Here is a 19477-nt window from a genome sequence, read left to right as displayed (position 1 = left end):
TCACTCACATGGAGGTAGTGATGGGGGGGTGTGTTCTGGTCACTCACATGGAGGTAGTGATGGGGGGGTGTGTTCTGGTCACTCACATGGAGGTAGTGATGGGGGGGTGTTCTGGTCACTCACATGGAGGTAGTGATGGGGGGGGTGTTCTGGTCACTCACATGGAGGTAGTGATGGGGGGGGTGTTCTGGTCACTCACATGGAGGTAGTGATGGGGGGGGTGTTCTGGTCACTCACATGGAGGTAGTGATGGGGGGGTGTTGTTCTGGTCACTCACATGGAGGTAGTGATGGGGGGGTGTGTTCTGGTCACTCACATGGAGGTAGTGATGGGGGGGTGTTCTGGTCACTCACATGGAGGTAGTGATGGGGGGGGTGTTCTGGTCACTCACATGGAGGTAGTGATGGGGGGGGTGTTCTGGTCACTCACATGGAGGTAGTGATGGGGGGGGTGTTCTGGTCACTCACATGGAGGTAGTGATGGGGGGGTGTTGTTCTGGTCACTCACATGGAGGTAGTGATGGGGGGGTGTTTTGGTCACTCACATGGAGGTAGTGATGGGGGGGTGTTTTGGTCACTCACATGGAGGTAGTGATGGGGGGTGTTCTGGTCACTCACATGGAGGTAGTGATGGGGGGGTGTTCTGGTCACTCACATGGAGGTAGTGATGGGGGGGTGTTCTGGTCACTCACATGGAGGTAGTGATGGGGGGGTGTTCTGGTCACTCACATGGAGGTAGTGATGGGGGGGGGTGTTCTGGTCACTCACATGGAGGTAGTGATGGGGGGGGTGTTCTGGTCACTCACATGGAGGTAGTGATGGGGGGGTGTTCTGGTCACTCACATGGAGGTAGTGATGGGCGGGGTGTTCTGGTCACTCACATGGAGGTAGTGATGGGGGGTTGTGTTCTGGTCATGGTCACTCACATGGAGGTAGTGATGGGGGGGGTGTTCTGGTCACTCACATGGAGGTAGTGATGGGGGGGGTGTTCTGGTCACTCACATGGAGGTAGTGATGGGGGGGTGTGTTCTGGTCATGGTCACTCACATGGAGGTAGTGATGGGGGGGTGTTCTGGTCACTCACATGGAGGTAGTGATGGGGGGGGTGTTCTGGTCACTCACATGGAGGTAGTGATGGGGGGGTGTTGTTCTGGTCACTCACATGGAGGTAGTGATGGGGGGGTGTTGTTCTGGTCACTCACATGGAGGTAGTGATGGGGGGGGGTGTTGTTCTGGTCACTCACATGGAGGTAGTGATGGGGGGGGTGTTCTGGTCACTCACATGGAGGTAGTGATGGGGGGGGGGTGTTCTGGTCACTCACATGGAGGTAGTGATGGGGGGGGTGTTCTGGTCACTCACATGGAGGTACTGATGGGGGGGGGGGGGTGTTCTGGTCACTCACATGGAGGTAGTGATGGGGGGGGTGTTCTGGTCACTCACATGGAGGTACTGATGGGGGGGTGTTCTGGTCACTCACATGGAGGTAGTGATGGGGGGGGGGTGTTCTGGTCACTCACATGGAGGTAGTGATGGGGGGGGTGTTCTGGTCACTCACATGGAGGTAGTGATGGGGGGGTGTTTTGGTCACTCACATGGAGGTAGTGATGGGGGGGGGTGTTCTGGTCACTCACATGGAGGTAGTGATGGGGGGGGGTGTTCTGGTCACTCACATGGAGGTAGTGATGGGGGGGGTGTTCTGGTCACTCACATGGAGGTAGTGATGGGGGGGTGTTCTGGTCACTCACATGGAGGTGGTGATGGGGGGGTGTTTTGGTCACTCACATGGAGGTAGTGATGGGGGGTGTTCTGGTCACTCACATGGAGGTACTGATGGGGGGGGGTGTTCTGGTCACTCACATGGAGGTAGTGATGGGGGGGGGGTGTTCTGGTCACTCACATGGAGGTAGTGATGGGGGGGGTGTTCTGGTCACTCACATGGAGGTAGTGATGGGGGGGTGTTTTGGTCACTCACATGGAGGTAGTGATGGGGGGTGTTCTGGTCACTCACATGGAGGTAGTGATGGGGGGGTGTTTTGGTCACTCACATGGAGGTAGTGATGGGGGGGTGTTCTGGTCACTCACATGGAGGTAGTGATGGGGGGGTGTTCTGGTCACTCACATGGAGGTAGTGATGGGGGGGGTGTTCTGGCCATGGTCACTCACATGGGGGGGGGGGGGGTTCTGGCCATGGTCACTCACATGGAGGTAGTGATGGGAGTAGATGGGAGGCCGTGTCATGGGTTAAACATCTCCCTGCTGGTGGGTCTGTGGAGTAGATGGGAGGCTGTGTCATGGGTTAAACATCTCCCTGCTGGTGGGTCTGTGGAGTAGATGGGAGGCTGTGTCATGGGTTAAACATCTCCCTGCTGGTGGGTCTGTGGAGTAGATGGGAGGCCGTGTCATGGGTTAAACATCTCCCTGCTGGTGGGTCTGTGGAGTAGATGGGAGGCCGTGTCATGGGTTAAACATCTCCCTGCTGGTGGGTCTGTGGAGTAGATGGGAGGCCGTGTCATGGGTTAAACATCTCCCTGCTGGTGGGTCTGTGGAGTAGATGGGAGGCCGTGTCATGGGTTAAACATCTCCCTGCTGGTGGGTCTGTGGAGTAGATGGGAGGCCGTGTCATGGGTTAAACATCTCCCTGCTGGTGGGTCTGTGGAGTAGATGGGAGGCCGTGTCATGGGTTAAACATCTCCCTGCTGGTGGGTCTGTGGAGTAGATGGGAGGCCGTGTCATGGGTTAAACATCTCCCTGCTGGTGGGTCTGTGGAGTAGATGGGAGGCCGTGTCATGGGTTAAACATCTCCCTGCTGGTGGGTCTGTGGAGTAGATGGGAGGCCGTGTCATGGGTTAAACATCTCCCTGCTGGTGGGTCTGTGGAGTAGATGGGAGGCCGTGTCATGGGTTAAACATCTCCCTGCTGGTGGGTCTGTGGAGTAGATGGGAGGCCGTGTCATGGGTTAAACATCTCCCTGCTGGTGGGTCTGTGGAGTAGATGGGAGGCCGTGTCATGGGTTAAACATCTCCCTGCTGGTGGGTCTGTGGAGTAGATGGGAGGCCGTGTCATGGGTTAAACATCTCCCTGCTGGTGGGTCTGTGGAGTAGATGGGAGGCCGTGTCATGGGTTAAACATCTCCCTGCTGGTGGGTCCAACAAAGGGAAACTAATTTAGGGAGTACAGTACTTAGGCCTCGTCGCCATGGTTACTGCTCCCCCCGAGAATCTGAACAGTTTAACAGACAGGCGGCGTAACTACAGACGTGTATATAGGTGGCTACAGACAGAGCCTGTGGTCTGTAGTCAGACTCACCATGTCATGGAGAGAAACGATGGCACTCGGGGAAAGTGTAGGTGGGATTTGGGCTGGGGAACAACTAAAACTTGTCAAATGCCTCAGTGTGGTTTACAGCTGGATGGGATGAAAAACGTGTTATTCTGACACACTGGACATCTGATAAGTGAAGTATCTACCAGGGTTGGAGTCAATACCATTTCAATTCTCTTCAATGCTTTTCAATGAGGAACATTTGGAATTAGAATTGGAACAACCCTGGTAGATACAGGTAGATGATGGGAATAGCTTGTTCCATCAGCCTTGTGGGAGGACATTATATACAGAATACACATTACTTACGCATAACGTGTTCTAAATGACCACACATACGCATAACGTGTTCTAAATGACATTACATACGCATAACGTGTTCTAAATGACATTACATACGCATAACGTGTTCTAAATCACATTACATATGCATAACGTGTTCTAAATGACATTACATACGCATAACGTGTTCTAAATGACATTACATACGCATAACGTGTTCTAAATGACATTACATACGCATAACGTGTTCTAAATCACATTACATACGCATAACGTGTTCTAAATGACATTACATACGCATAACGTGTTCTAAATGACATTACATACGCATAACGTGTTCTAAATGACATTACATACGCATAACGTGTTCTAAATGACATTACATACGCATAACGTGTTCTAAATGACATTACATACGCATAACGTGTTCTAAATCACATTACATATGCATAACGTGTTCTAAATGAATTACACTGTATGTGTGCAGACAGCCTCAGGATGGTGATGATACTGTATAGTGTATTACAATTCAATGGAAACATTGAATATATGATGAATAAACATTGCGTTTGTGTCTCTGATTGTGGCCACTTGTGGTCCAAGTGCTCGTTAAGTTAGTGTGAGAGAGTGCCATTGTGACAACACTGTATAAAATGTTTTTTATGCCAATAGCTTCAGCTCTGATCACCATATCCCTAAGTTAGACTTTTCCTTCTTTATTTCACTTAGTAACACATTCCTAGACAGTGGGGTACTTGGACAGGAGGACAGAGGTGGTTACCAGTCACAACACATTCTACGATCAACAATCTCCTCACTCCCCTCTGATGTTTTGAGGATTCACCCTTATGCTACTCGCACCAGAACACATGTTCATGTTCATTAGGTCACACCGTAGCAAAACGTTTAACGAAAAACAGTTTCCTATTGGACAAGTTCAGATAGTAACGCCCCTCTACTTTGTTTCAGGCCATTTCTTCTGTTTTGTGCCGAACACCCGCCAGCAACACAAGTCCAGTATTTATTAACACCTTCTGTTGTGACTGTTGCTCACCCAGCTCCAGAACCAGACTTGTTTGACCCCCATCCTTTCCTGTCCGTACCCCCTGAAGGACAGCCCGAGGCGGGCAGGGAATGGTGGAGGGGAGCACCAGGCTTTCCTAACCCACCTGGAGAAACCCGGGCTGGGGAACACAGGCCCCCGCACCCCCAAGGAACCAGGCCTTCCATGGAGGACCAGAGGAGCTCTGGACAGGAGGCTGATCTCGAGTCACTCCACGTTCCCAGCAGCTTGGTGGGAATTCTGTTCCGGGAGAATGGAGGGAACCCAAGGGAGAGGAGCGCGGTGAGGGAGCAGGAGACCGAGGGGAAGAGGCTGAGAGAGAAGGAGAAGAAGAACGAGCAGCAGAACCTAACCAACGTTCCTCTCTCTCTCTCGTAAAACCTAACCAACGTTCCCTCTCTCTCTCTCGTAAAACCTAACCAACGTTCCTCTCTCTCTCTCGTAAAACCTAACCAACGTTCCTCTCTCTCTCTCTCGTAAAACCTAACCAACGTTCCTCTCTCTCTCTCGTAAAACCTAACCAACGTTCCTCTCTCTCTCGTAAAACCTAACCAACGTTCCTCTCTCTCTCTCGTAAAACCTAACCAACGTTCCTCTCTCTCTCTCGTAAAACCTAACCAACGTTCCTCTCTCTCTCTCGTAAAACCTAACCAACGTTCCTCTCTCTCTCTCGTAAAACCTAACCAACGTTCCTCTCTCTCTCTCGTAAAACCTAACCAACGTTCCTCTCTCTCTCGTAAAACCTAACCAACGTTCCTCTCTCTCTCTCTCTCGTAAAACCTAACCAACGTTCCTCTCTCTCTCGTAAAACCTAACCAACGTTCCTCTCTCTCTCTCTCGTAAAACCTAACCAACGTTCCTCTCTCTCTCTCTCGTAAAACCTAACCAACGTTCCTCTCTCTCTCTCTCGTAAAACCTAACCAACGTTCCTCCTCTCTCTCTCTCTCTCTCTCGTAAAACCTAACCAACGTTCCTCTCTCTCTCTCTCTCTCGTAAAACCTAACCAACGTTCCTCTCTCTCTCTCTCTCTCTCTCGTAAAACCTAACCAACGTTCCTCTCTCTCTCTCTCTCTCGTAAAACCTAACCAACGTTCCTCTCCTCTCTCTCTCTCTCGTAAAACCTAACCAACGTTCCTCTCTCTCTCTCTCTCTCGTAAAACCTAACCAACGTTCCTCTCTCTCTCTCTCTCTCGTAAAACCTAACCAACGTTCCTCTCTCTCTCTCGTAAAACCTAACCAACGTTCCTCTCTCTCTCTCGTAAAACCTAACCAACGTTCCTCTCTCTCTCTCTCGTAAAACCTAACCAACGTTCCTCTCTCTCTCTCTCGTAAAACCTAACCAACGTTCCTCTCTCTCTCTCTCTCGTAAAACCTAACCAACGTTCCTCTCTCTCTCTCTCTCGTAAAACCTAACCAACGTTCCTCTCTCTCTCTCTCTCGTAAAACCTAACCAACGTTCCTCTCTCTCTCTCTCTCGTAAAACCTAACCAACGTTCCTCTCTCTCTCTCTCGTAAAACCTAACCAACGTTCCTCTCTCTCTCTCTCTCGTAAAACCTAACCAACGTTCCTCTCTCTCTCTCTCTCTCGTAAAACCTAACCAACGTTCCTCTCTCTCTCTCGTAAAACCTAACCAACGTTCCTCTCTCTCTCTCGTAAAACCTAACCAACGTTCCTCTCTCTCTCTCGTAAAACCTAACCAACGTTCCTCTCTCTCTCTCGTAAAACCTAACCAACGTTCCTCTCTCTCTCTCGTAAAACCTAACCAACGTTCCTCTCTCTCTCTCGTAAAACCTAACCAACGTTCCTCTCTCTCTCTCGTAAAACCTAACCAACGTTCCTCTCTCTCTCTCGTAAAACCTAACCAACGTTCCTCTCTCTCTCTCGTAAAACCTAACCAACGTTCCTCTCTCTCTCTCTCGTAAAACCTAACCAACGTTCCTCTCTCTCTCTCGTAAAACCTAACCAACGTTCCTCTCTCTCTCTCTCGTAAAACCTAACCAACGTTCCTCTCTCTCTCTCTCGTAAAACCTAACCAACGTTCCTCTCTCTCTCTCGTAAAACCTAACCAACGTTCCTCTCTCTCTCTCGTAAAACCTAACCAACGTTCCTCTCTCTCTCTCGTAAAACCTAACCAACGTTCCTCTCTCTCTCTCGTAAAACCTAACCAACGTTCCTCTCTCTCTCTCGTAAAACCTAACCAACGTTCCCCTCTCTCTCGTAAAACCTAACCAACGTTCCCCTCTTTCCTGCGTAAAACCTAACCAACGTTCCCCTCTTTCCTGCGTAAAACCTAACCAACGTTCCCCTCTTTCCTGCGTAAAACCTAACCAACGTTCCCCTCTTTCCTGCGTAAAACCTAACCAACGTTCCCCTCTTTCCTGCGTAAAACCTAACCAACGTTCCCCTCTTTCCTGCGTAAAACCTAACCAACGTTCCCCTCTTTCCTGCGTAAAACCTAACCAACGTTCCCCTCTTTCCTGCGTAAAACCTAACCAACGTTCCCCTCTTTCCTGCGTAAAACCTAACCAACGTTCCCCTCTTTCCTGCGTAAAACCTAACCAACGTTCCCCTCTTTCCTGCGTAAAACCTAACCAACGTTCCCCTCTTTCCTGCGTAAAACCTAACCAACGTTCCCCTCTTTCCTGCGTAAAACCTAACCAACGTTCCCCTCTTTCCTGTGTAAAACCTAACCAACGTTCCCCTCTTTCCTGCGTAAAACCTAACCAACGTTCCCCTCTTTCCTGCGTAAAACCTAACCAACGTTCCCCTCTTTCCTGCGTAAAACCTAACCAACGTTCCCCTCTTTCCTGCGTAAAACCTAACCAACGTTCCCCTCTTTCCTGCGTAAAACCTAACCATCGTTCCCCTCTTTCCTGTGTAAAACCTACCCAACGTTCCGCTCTCTCTTTCCTGTGTAAAACCTAACAAACGTTCCCCTCTCTCTCGCTCTCTTTCCCACGTAAAACCTACCCAACGTTCCTCTGTCTCTCGTAAAACCTATCCATCGTTCCTCCCTCCCTCCCCCCTGGCGTAGGAGAGCCTGCTGAAGGTGAGAGTGGAACACCAGTGTTTCAGGGAGTGTAGCTCTCAGAGGGGCCCTGCTACGGCAGGACATGGTACAGTCCTCCACACAGAGGGGCCCTGCTACGGCAGGACATGGTACAGTCCTCCACACAGAGGGGCCCTGCTACGGCAGGACATGGTATATCAGACCGTATACCACAGGTATGACAAAACATATTTAACCAGTTTATAATAGCAATAAGGCACCTCAGGGGTTTGTGGTATATGGCCAATATACCACGGCTAAGGGCTGTATCCAGGGCTTATTGCTTAAATAACCCACAGCATTAGATATATGCTCAGATGATTTTCACAGGCTACCTTTTTGATTACCAGTTTAGTTTGCTAATAATAATAATAATAATAACAACAACTGTTCCCACGGCCAGATCTCCATGTTACGACGCTTGTTGACAGAAGTCAGACGTGACCACCTCTGCTAATTCGCTAACGTGATTTTCCATTTTTTAATTATTTTTTTAATTATATTTTTACAATAAGGAGGTATAAATAACTAATGATGATAATGACCTTTGTGTAAGAGCTGTATGAAAATAAATCCTGGAATTTCAGCCTGATTTGGTGGGATGGACTTTTGGTCCACATCATGACATCACAATCTGATCTGATTTATTCTGACCAAAGACCAGTCATTCTTCATTTGCAGATGTATCCTCCTACTTTGAAGGGGTACGTGGGTAGGCTCTAGAGCAGGACTGACTAAACTGGGGCCTGCGTGCCAAACCTGGCCCACGATAATGTTTAGTTTGGCCCGACAAAAGGTTCCAGATTTCTATCAGTTGGGCTCTCAACTTACTGGTTTTTCCCGCCCCATGGCAAAATTGTATAATTGTTCTCTTCAACCCATGGCACAATTGCAGGAAATGTACTTTAAAAATGTATTTGTTTCTCTCTACCAAATCTCGCTTAAGCTGCGTTTACATGGTACAAGGTAGACGGCAAACTGGATGTCATTGTTTGACCGTAAATGCTATGCCACTATGCCGACTGTTACGACGGTTTTTGTGTCTCTCGTCTAAACGCAGCATTAGGGTCCCCCAAAGTCTAGGTAATATGGTAACGATAACGTGTTGTTAGGTGTCAAGTTACGGCCACTAATTCTATGATTACTTAAAAAAAGATATAGCGTCAAGACCATAAAAAGCTATTGTTTACATATTATATTTCTAAATAGATCATATCTATTTGCTCCGCCCATGGCCCACCACTCAGATAACATTTCAACAACCCGGCTCTAGTCTAGACGAGCCTGTCCGCCAATCAGGGCTTGTGTATGTAAATTTGTGTATGTAAATATATTTACATCACCACAACCAGACTGAGCATTTCAAATGGCAAAAGGAGGCTCAGGGAAATATATGTTTTTTCATAATTTGGTGTTATTTTACTGAAATAAACAGTGATTTAGTAATCATACAGTGATGATTTAAATATATATTTTTTAAATACTGCATGGGGCTTTAAGTAGCAATGTGACATGATCTCTGGTATTAAGTCTGATATTGGTATCTCTATAACATATTAGAGAAAGGACTGCATCCTGCCCCATTCAATCCATAAAAGTGGAAATGTACAACAAAGCAGAATACCAATAAAGATTTCACAATGATAATCATTCAATAGTAACATTAATACAGCCTTACATTTGCTTAGTCAGTGAGCTGAGAAAAAAAAAAAAAAAAAAAAAGGAGAATACAGTAGTTTGATCTGAAAATAGATTTTGTCATGAAACATGTCCTTAGGGGTATCAGGTAGCCTCGCGTTAGAGAGACAGGCCTGGAATCAAAATGTCGCTGGTCTCAATTAGGTCCACTATTGCTCTAAATGATCAACACAGCTGTTCACACAAAGGTTCATTTTGGAGAAATGTGAATACAGCACTAATTTCACTTTTAATACAAATAAAGTAAGGATGTCACCGTGTTCTCTATCGCCCCCTATCGTCGATAAACACAGATATTAAAACTACCTTCTAAAATTTTGTCGTCCCGTCTCAAGACTTAAGTACCCAAATTGGTCCACACGGACCAAAGCGGGTTTGTTAAAAAAATATATTTATCCTCTGATTAGATCCGTCGACTATTCCATATCTTAGATGCTTCATCAGAATGAACAGGTCCTTGGGCTGTATTATCTCTCCATGCAGAAAAAGCTTTTGATAGACTAGAATGGTAATATCTCTGGTCTGTCTTGAAAAATGGCTCTAATTTTAATAATATGCCAATCCCTCAGCCATAGTTATAACAGGAAATAATCTGGTCTGTTCAAAATCACTAGAAGCAGCAGACAAGGTGATCCATTTCTCCTTTGTTATTTTATTATCCATGGAACCCCTGGCCCAGGCAATTCATCAAAGGAAAAACACCAATACGCAGACGATATTGTACTATATCTAGACAATGTAGCTCTATTGCTCCCAAATGCATTGAAGATCATAGATAAATTCAGTTTAATCTCAAATTACTAAATGAATCTATCCAAATCAGCCCTACTGCCTCTCAAGATCCCCATGGAGGACTCCAATTATACTTACAGTTATAGATCTGTCACGCTCATTGAAAGCAAAGTCTAGGAAGCGGTAGATCTGTTCTATGTGCACTATTTCTATGCTTCCCGTTAAGTTTTGTTTTTGCGTATTTTACTTTCAAGTTTTGTACACCAGCTTCAAAACAGCTGCAAATACAATATTTTTGGTTATGGAAAATATATTTCACAGCGGTTTAGATGGTACAATGATCCTGTAGTCTACACTAGACTTGCTTGTGATATCACAAACTGAAATTAGGTTTACTATTAGAATTTTACCAACCAGGAAATGGCGGAGTTAATTTCTTCTTCAATGTTTTTAGTGGCAGCCCACAGGTACAATGTGTGAGCTAATGAATATAAAATATATGAACAGAATATGAATTTAAATATTGTACCTGTAACCCCCCACCACACACAAAGTCGCTGGTTCGAAGTATGACTGGGAAACGCAATGGCTAAGCTGTCGCGTTGACAGTCTCTGGACCTGATTTGAAGTCCCCGTCAGGGCCGCGGTCTCCCAAGTTCGCTGCAGAACTCTGTCTCCGTTTGATTCTGTTATATACATAGAGCTTAATGCCCGACCAGTTTCTGCTTTTGAGCGCCACAGGTTCTGACTGGAGGCATTTGAGGCAGTCCCTCTTTCCAGGAACTCGGCTACTCTATATGAACGACATCATGTGTTTCTCTACTGTTGCTACCTCATTGGTGTTTCTTCAGATTGGCTGGGCGCCTGTGCGCCGGGTCGGCTGGGCGCCGGGTTGGCTGGGCGCCTGTGCGCCGGGTCGGCTGGGCGCCGGGTTGGCTGGGCGCCTGTGCGACGGGTCGGCTGGGCGCCTGTTGAGAAAAGGTTGCTTAAAAGATTGCAAAAACGGCAGCAAAGAATGGAAAATAATTTCACAATGCAAATCACAGCTTCTTTTACACTACTGTAACATTTTTAGATTTCACTTTTTGGCTCAACAGGAGAGAAAGATAGAAAAAATGAATAGGTTAAATAAACATGACCATTTCCAGGCAAATTACCTGTATAAAAAATCCAATATTATTAGGGATGGCTGGCAAACCATCCACTTGGAGAGCTAGCCTGACCTACAAGGTATAACAAACCATCCACTTGGAGAGCTAGCCTGACCTACAAGGTGTAACAAACCATCCACTTGGAGAGCTAGCCTGACCTACACGGTGTAACAAACCATCCACTTGGAGAGCTAGCCTGACCTACACGGTGTAACAAACCATCCACTTGGAGAGCTAGCCTGACCTACAAGGTGTAACAAACCATCCACTTGGAGAGCTAGCCTGACCTACAAGGTATAACAAACCATCCACTTGGAGAGCTAGCCTGACCTACAAGGTGTAACAAACCATCCACTTGGAGAGCTAGCCTGACCTACAAGGTATAACAAACCATCCACTTGGAGAGCTAGCCTGACCTACACGGTGTAACAAACCATCCACTTGGAGAGCTAGCCTGACCTACACGGTGTAACAAACCATCCACTTGGAGAGCTAGCCTGACCTACAAGGTGTGACATTTGACTTACATTTATTTTTGGGTTCACCGAGAGTGGACAGTGCTCCAGCCAAAACAACCTCATTCCACTTGAAACTTTTGAATTTGCCAGCAGACTCCGCGACTTTGTGTCGTCCTGACTTCAGTGCACAGGATTCCACAGCGCTGCCAATGTTCATTAAGTTGTACCCCATTTGAATAGCCAGCGTCGGATGGTCGTACGTTTTGTTCTCCTCGTTGTAGCCAGCAACAGCTCTCACTGCCGTGATGACGTGAGGTAAATTACTAGGTATGACCAAGTCCTCAAAGCACATCAGAGGTGTACACGTCCTGGCCGTGATGAGGAGTCTTGCCACCTCTCTCATTCTTTGTTGAATGTATTTATTTCTTCTGTCATCTGGCTGTAGTTTGTTGTACAGCTCTTCTCCCATGAGGAGGATACATTTGTCATTTCTTACCACAAATGAAACTTGGCCGGAGTTCATACCACAAACTATCTTCCAAAGACCTGTGCTGACGTAGTCGGGTTGAGGACACAACTTAAACGCCTTTGCTGACTGAATCCTCATCTTTTGTCCAGGTTTTGGTTCTTCAGCTTTGGGGTTCAGAGGGCAGTATCTGACATGCTTCCATAGAGACTTTTGAATGTACAGACCTTGACAGTGCAAGCAGTGGGTGTAATCTGGAGTGTATCCTGGCACTTTGGGACGGGAACAGGAGGCCATCTCTCCACTCCCACGTCTTGCTACCGCAACACTATGCACCCTCTGACATATCCTCTTAGCTGGATTATGAGCCCCAGACTGTGTTTGGATGTTCATGTCTTTGTTGCCGTCTGAAGGGCTGATCTCAGTCCCCGGGTTGTTTTCATCACATAAGTTAGACAAATCAGATGGTTCATTCAGCACACCACTAGAATGGCATGTTCTCTTTGCTGGTTTACGTGCCTCAGAGTCTTCTTTAGTGCAGGAGCTACTGTCTGAAGAGTTGCTGTCTGTAACTGAGATGTTTTCGTCACTCCAGGTAGAGAAATTAGATGCTTTATTTGATTCCACGTTACTAGAATCCTAAGGGGGAAACAAAAAGGAAAGATTAATGTAATATGAAAACTCACGGACAGCAGAGATCCCATTTTGGAACGTAGATATGTTCATAGAGTTATCATATTAAACAATGTACAGTGCATTCGGAAAGAGGGTGGCAGGGTAGCCTAGTGGTTAGAGCGTTGGGCTAGTAACCGAAAGTTTGCAAGTTCAAATCCCCGCGCTGACAAAGTACAAATCTGTCATTCTGGCAGTTAACCCACTGTTCCTAGGCCGTTATTGAAAATAAGAATTTGTTCTTAACTGACTTGCCTAGTTAAAAAAAGGTTGAGAAAAAAAATCTATAAATAAAAATTCAGACCCCTTGAATTTTTCCTTTTTTTTAACATTACAGCCTTATTCTAAAATTCATAAAATACTTTTTCCCCCCCTCATCAATCTACACACAATACCCCATAATGAAAAAGCAAAAACAGGTTTAGAAATTTTTGCAAATGTATAAAAAAATAAACATGCCTTATTTACATAAGTATTCAGACCCTTTGCTATGAGACTCGAAATTGTCAGAGCAAAAACCAAGCCATGAGGTCCAAGGAATTGTCCGTAGAGCTCAGAGACAGGATTGTGTTGAGGCAGAGATCTGGGGAATGGTACCAAAATATTTCTGCAGCATTGAAGGTTCCCAAGAACACAGTGGCCTCCATCATTCTTAAATGGAAGAAGTTTGGAACCACCAAGACTCTTCCTAGAGCTGGCCGCCCGGCTAAACTGAGCAATCGGGGGAGAAGGGCCTTGGTCAGGGAGGTGACAAAGAACCCGATGGTCACTGACAGAGCTCCAGAGTTCCTCTGTGGAGATGGGCGAACCTTCCAGAAGGACAACCATCTCTGCAGCACTCCAATCAGGTCTTTATGGTAGAGTGGCCAGACGGAAGCCACTCCTCAGTAAAAAGGCACATGACAGCCACTTGGAGTTTGCCAAAAGGCACCTAGACTCTCAGACCATGAGAAACAAGATTTTCTGGTCTGATGAAACCAAGATTGAACTCTTTAGCCTGAATGCCAAGCGTCACGTCTGGAGGAAACCTGGCACCATCCCTACGGTGAAGCATGGTGGTGGCAGGGACTGGAAGACTAGTCAAGATTGATGGAAAGATGAACAGAGAAAAGTACAGAGAGATCCTTGATGAAAACTTGGTCCAGAGCACTCAGGACCTCAGACTGGGACGAAGGTTCACCTTCCAACAGGACAACAACGCAGGAGTGGCTTCAGGACAAGTCTCTGAATGTCCTTGAGTTGCCCAGCCAGAGCCCGAAATTGAACATCTCAGGACAGACCTGAAAATATCTGTACAGTGATGCTCCCCATCCAACCCGACAGAGCTTGAGAGGATCTGCAGAGAGGAATTTGGGGAGTTTCTCCCATACAGGTCTGCCAAGCTTGTAGCATCATCCCCAAGAAGACTCGAGGTTGTAAATGCTGCCAAAGGTGCTTCAACAAAGTACTGCGTAAAAGGTCTGAATACTTGTGTATATGTGAATGTGCAAATTTATAAAAACCTGCTTTTGCTTTGTCATTATGGGGTATTGTGTATAGATTGATGAGGGGGAAAAAAACTATTTAATCAATTTTAGAATAAGGCTGTAACGTAACAAAATGTGGAAAAAGGGGTCTGAATTCTTTACCAATGCACTGTACGTGGGCCATTCCGTGGGAATGAGACTCAGATTTTTCACATTAAAATGTACACTACATGACCAGAAGTATGTGGACACCTGCTCGTCAAACATCTCATTCCAAAATCCTGGGCGTTAATATGGAGTTGGTCCCCCCCCTTTTCTGCTATAACAGCCTCCACTCTTCTGGGAAGGCTTTCCACTAGATGTTGGAACATTGCTGCAGGGACTTGCTTCCATTCAGCCACAAGAGCATGAGTGAGGTCGGGCACTGATGTTGGGAGATTAGGCCTGGCTTGCAGTCGGCGTTCCATTTCATCCAAAAGGTGTTTGATGGGGTTGAGGTCAGGGCTCTGTGCAGGCCAGTCAAGTTCTTCCACACCAATCTCAACAAACCATTTCTGTACGGACTTCGCTTTGTGCACGGGGCATTGTCATGTTGAAACAGGAAAGGGCCTTTCCCAAACTGTTTCCACAAAGTTGGAAGCACAGAATCGTCTAGAGTGTCAATGTATGCTGTAGCATTAAGATTTCCCTTCTCTGGAACTAAGGGGCCTAGCCTGAACCATGAAAAACAGCCCCAGACCATTCTTCTTCCTTCACCAAACTTTACAGTTGGCACTATGCATTCGGACAGGTAGCGTTCTCCGGTCATCCGTCAAACCCAGATTTGTCCATCGGACTTCCAGATGGTGAGGCGTGATTCATCACTCCAGAGAACATGTTTCCACTGTTCCAGAGTCCAATGGTGGCGAGCTTTACGCCACATGGTGATCTTAGGCTTGTGTACAGCTGCTCGGCCGTGGAGACTCATTTAAATGAAGCTCCGACGAACAGTTAATTGTGCTGACGTTGCTTCCAGAGGCAGTTTGGAACTCTGTAGTGAGTGTTGCAACCGAGGACAGATGATTTTTAAGCTCTACGCGCTTCAGCACTTGGCGGTCCTGCTCTGAACTTGTGTGGCCTACCACTTCGCGGCTGAGCCGTTGTTACTCCTTGACGTTTCCACTTCACAATAACCACACTTACAGTTGACTGGGCAGCTCTAGCAGGGCACAAATTTGACGAACTGACTTGTTGTAAATGTGGCATCCTATGACGGTGCCACGTTGAAAGTCACTAAGCTCTTCAGTAAGGCCATTCTACTGCCAATGTTTGTCTATGGAGATTGCATGGCAGTGTGCTCAATTTTACACACCTGTCAGCAACGGGTTAAGCTGAAATAGCCAAAGCCACAAATTTAAAGGGGTGTCCACATACTTTGTATATATAGTGCATGTCAAACAAAAAACAATGATTACAAGATTAAACAAACCATACAACTACTGTATGCACAAGGACAACTTTGAACAATTTCCACAGAATGTTTTACAAAAACACATTTACTGGAAGACCAGTACAGATAGAAAGTTTGGTAACAGAATGACGGTTTGTGCCGTTGGTGCTGTCATTCTGTTACCAGAATTTGCATCTACAAAAGTAGTCCTTGTGCATAGAGTTGTATGGTTTGTTTCACTTTGCAATCATTGATTTTTGTTTGACATACATTTAATGACTTTCTCCAACTTGACAGTATTTAGAAGTGTGCTGTTTTGGGTTCCCCCTTGGAGTACTATAGACACACTTCTATTTGGTTTGTCCATTCTCTGAGTGGGAGATATTAAGGTTGGGATTTTGCTTGCAAATGTAATGTCCATAATGCTGGAATTGTCCATATACTTTATATTTAAAATGTACTTTAAAATGTATATATTCATGTTCATATTTTTTTTTGTATTCATTTTCTGTAAGGAAATTGCTTTCAAAATCTCATGTAATCACTTGGCTGTTTTCTCTACAATTAAATGCTGCCTTTTTGTGCTGTTCTACATGTTTACTAATACATTAAATTAAATATAATCTTACTTGTTCTGAAGAAGTGCTGGGACTCTGATGAACTTTACCGTTTTCACCCAGAGCTGCAGAACATTCTGGATTTACTGCAGAGAGGAGCTGAGAGTCACTGGTTGGTTCTGATACTCTGCTGTCAGATTCCAGCTGCTGTTCCTCCTGATTCGTCCAGAGTTCCTCTTGTTTTGTGGGCTCTGGGTCCTCCAGACCCAGCCTGGGGCTTCTCTCCTGCTGCTCTGGGGGAACCTCCTCTTTAGAGACAGGGAGAGAGGGCTGCTGGGAGTCTGGAGAGAAGGGAGGGGGAATGGGTCTCTCCAACCCATCAACATGTTCTTCTATGTTTTCTCTCTGGGCTTCAGAGAGGAGCTGAGAGTCCCTGGTTGGTTCTGATACTCTGTAGTCCTCTCCATCAGGTTCTGTTTTGATCTGTTCAGTTGTGTTGGTGGGTTGAGAGTCCCTCTCTCTGTTCTCCAAGGTTTGGTCAAGATGTGAGGGCAGAGATGGGTCCTGTTCATAGTCACTTTTCACACAGGATGGGATCAAGAGGTCTTTGGTATCAGGTTCCAGCCCTTGAGGCTGCTCTTCCTCTTGACTGGTCCTGAGGTCCTCCTGTTCCTCTTTAATCTGTGCGGGCTCTGGGTCCTCCTGTCCCAGACCGGGGCTACTCCCCTGTTCACAGTGCTGCTGCTCAGGGGGAACCTCCTCTTCAGAGACAGGAAGAGAGAGCTGCTGGGAGTCTGGAGGGAAGAAAAGGAAAACAAATCAGAGTTTATTCACATACAGCAGGATACAGCAGGTGTAAACAAAACCGCGAAACGCCTGATTGCAAGCTATTCCTTAACAATGCAGTTCAGAGGCTGGTGGGGGGTGCTATAGGAGGAATCAATGGAACTGAGTCCAACATGTGGTTTCTATATGATTAATACTGTTCCATTTATTCCATTCCAGCCATTACAATAAGTCCATCCTCCTAAAACTCCTCCCACCAGCCTCCTCTGATGCAGTTATACTGGTCATATAAAGTAATACACAAGAATAAATAAACAAATGGGGGTGACAGGTTGAAGATACTGTATCCCTGGAAAAAGGATGTTTCTATCACCCCGCTGAGGCTGGTGCGTGTGCGCACACACACACACACACACACACACACACACACCCTTCTTGTTCCCTCTGGCTAGTTATCTGTGTGATCTTCAGACCTGGGTTGAAATACTATGTGAAATCATTTCCATACTGAGTTAAACAGATGAGACTGAGTGGAGAGTTAGTACAGAACCCAGACTCACTGTGGCTAGAATAGAGATACTGTCAGGTCAATAAAAGGCTTTTAGATTTTAAAGATGTATACGATAATATGTATACGATAAGATGTATATGGACTTTCAAAGCAGGGTTGACTCACATTGAACCCTAACCATTCCAATGTATTTAATAGAATAAAAAACAACATAAAAAAAACTATATTTATGGAAGTGGTGATTTTGCCAGGTTACTACAGGAAACATGCTTGTTTTGGTCCCCCGGGTGTGGAGACAGATGGGTTAATATACTGCAGTCTAACTGTGTGTGTGAATGACTAAATGAGAATAATTATTTTATAAATAATTTTGTTTCCCACAGTAACTATTATTACAAACCTGCTCGATGTAACTTGATTTCCGGGTGGAAAACCAAATCCAACAGCCTCTGTAGACGTTTGTTCTCCTCCTTCGAACGGGAGATTTCTACCTGGTACTCGACTATCTTTTTTTCAAAGACAGCCGATATCTCCACAGCAGCCGCTATTAATCGCTGCGTAAGAAACGTATTTAACTCCATCTGTAATTTGGGAATTTTAGGGTCTGTAGAGCCACATGTCAACGAGGAAAATAAACCAACGATCTAGCTATTCACTTCCTGCTTTTGTTCTTCTTCTTCTTTGGGATTTGGTTGTCGGATTCCATCCAACTTTAAGGTGCATACACCGCCACCTACTGTAGTGGTGTTTGAGGCCATTCACGGCCTACCTACATTACATTATTTGATACAATAATACAATATTGGGAAAAAGGGAAATTGCCACCCATTCCACTATTGAACCCTATCTAGTCCAACTCTAAACCAATGGGTTGAGAAGACATAACCCTAGCTCTCCCCCTGCAGCTGTTCTGCAGTAAATCCTCGCAATCCCAAGTACTTCTCTACCACTGCCACCACAATCTCTATTTTCTGTGACTTTCAATTCATTTCTGCAGTACAATTGACAACCACGGCTATACATGCTAAAAAGCCAACCTTACAAGCAAATTTTCTTCCCATCACGGTCTCTTGATCTCTGCCGACTCACAGGAATCCCCTCAGGATCCCTCACCCTGTACCCATCTTCCTCTACCAGTCTCTTCCCTGCATCAGCATAGACACTTCCTGTACTACTGTAACCCTGGCAACCTCAATCTGCCTTTCTCTCACCAGACATCTCCCATCTCCAGCCCCATGATCACCCCCACAACTTTTCACATCATACAGGTTTCTCCGATCAAATAGCCTAACCCAAATAGAGCTCAATCAAATACAAAATGCACTGTCATGTTAACAAACAACATATCCTAAAAACAGGACAGGTCAATGTAAAATGGACAATATGGAATGGACAATCACAACCGTTGTCCAGGAGTTTCACCCCATTGTCATGATCAGGGGTTTCAAGTTTGTATCCGTACATTTTTGACAAGCTGATCATAGCGAAAAATAAAATACTTCTGCATTTCTCGCTGTGTAAATACATTGCAAATAGGCTCCTAAAACTCCTGATAAAGTTGGGTAGCTGATATTCAGAGTTTAAATAGCCAAATGTATTAGTCACAGGAAACAGGACTAATAAAGCCAACGCAATGGCCTGTTTTACAAAACGGTGGGCCTACCACATCGAAGGGCACTCATAAAATTCCATTGCAGGCCGACATGGTGGGCTACACCCCAGTAAGCACAAACCGACACATTTTGGACATCTTTTTTTGGTCCTGTCCGGACTTTTTGATGTTTTACAAATGATTGTCTTACCACATAGATGGGCATTCATAACATTACATTTCA

At 45.9% G+C, this 19477-nt stretch overlaps 1 protein-coding gene across 1 annotated transcript; it reads right to left on the bottom strand.

The window, feature by feature from the left end:
- Positions 1-1879: 1879 nt before the first annotated feature.
- On the bottom strand, positions 1880-18319 carry LOC145850379 (uncharacterized). Its single transcript, XM_082978745.1, has 5 exons — positions 18043-18319; positions 16418-17139; positions 11825-12860; positions 10979-11114; positions 1880-3090 (listed from the first exon to the last, which is right to left on the bottom strand). Exons 1-5 carry the CDS (start codon positions 18221-18223, stop codon positions 3060-3062), a joined length of 2106 nt encoding a protein of 701 aa, XP_082834871.1. The 5' UTR covers positions 18224-18319; the 3' UTR covers positions 1880-3059.
- Positions 18320-19477: the final 1158 nt, after the last annotated feature.

The sequence above is a fragment of the Salmo salar genome, chromosome 01 (assembly GCF_965601325.2).
Source record: "Salmo salar chromosome 01, fSalSal1, whole genome shotgun sequence".
In the NCBI taxonomy this organism is placed as follows: domain Eukaryota; kingdom Metazoa; phylum Chordata; class Actinopteri; order Salmoniformes; family Salmonidae; genus Salmo; species Salmo salar.
Note: the sequence above shows the minus strand (reverse complement) of the source record. Positions and strands in the feature narration are given on the sequence as shown.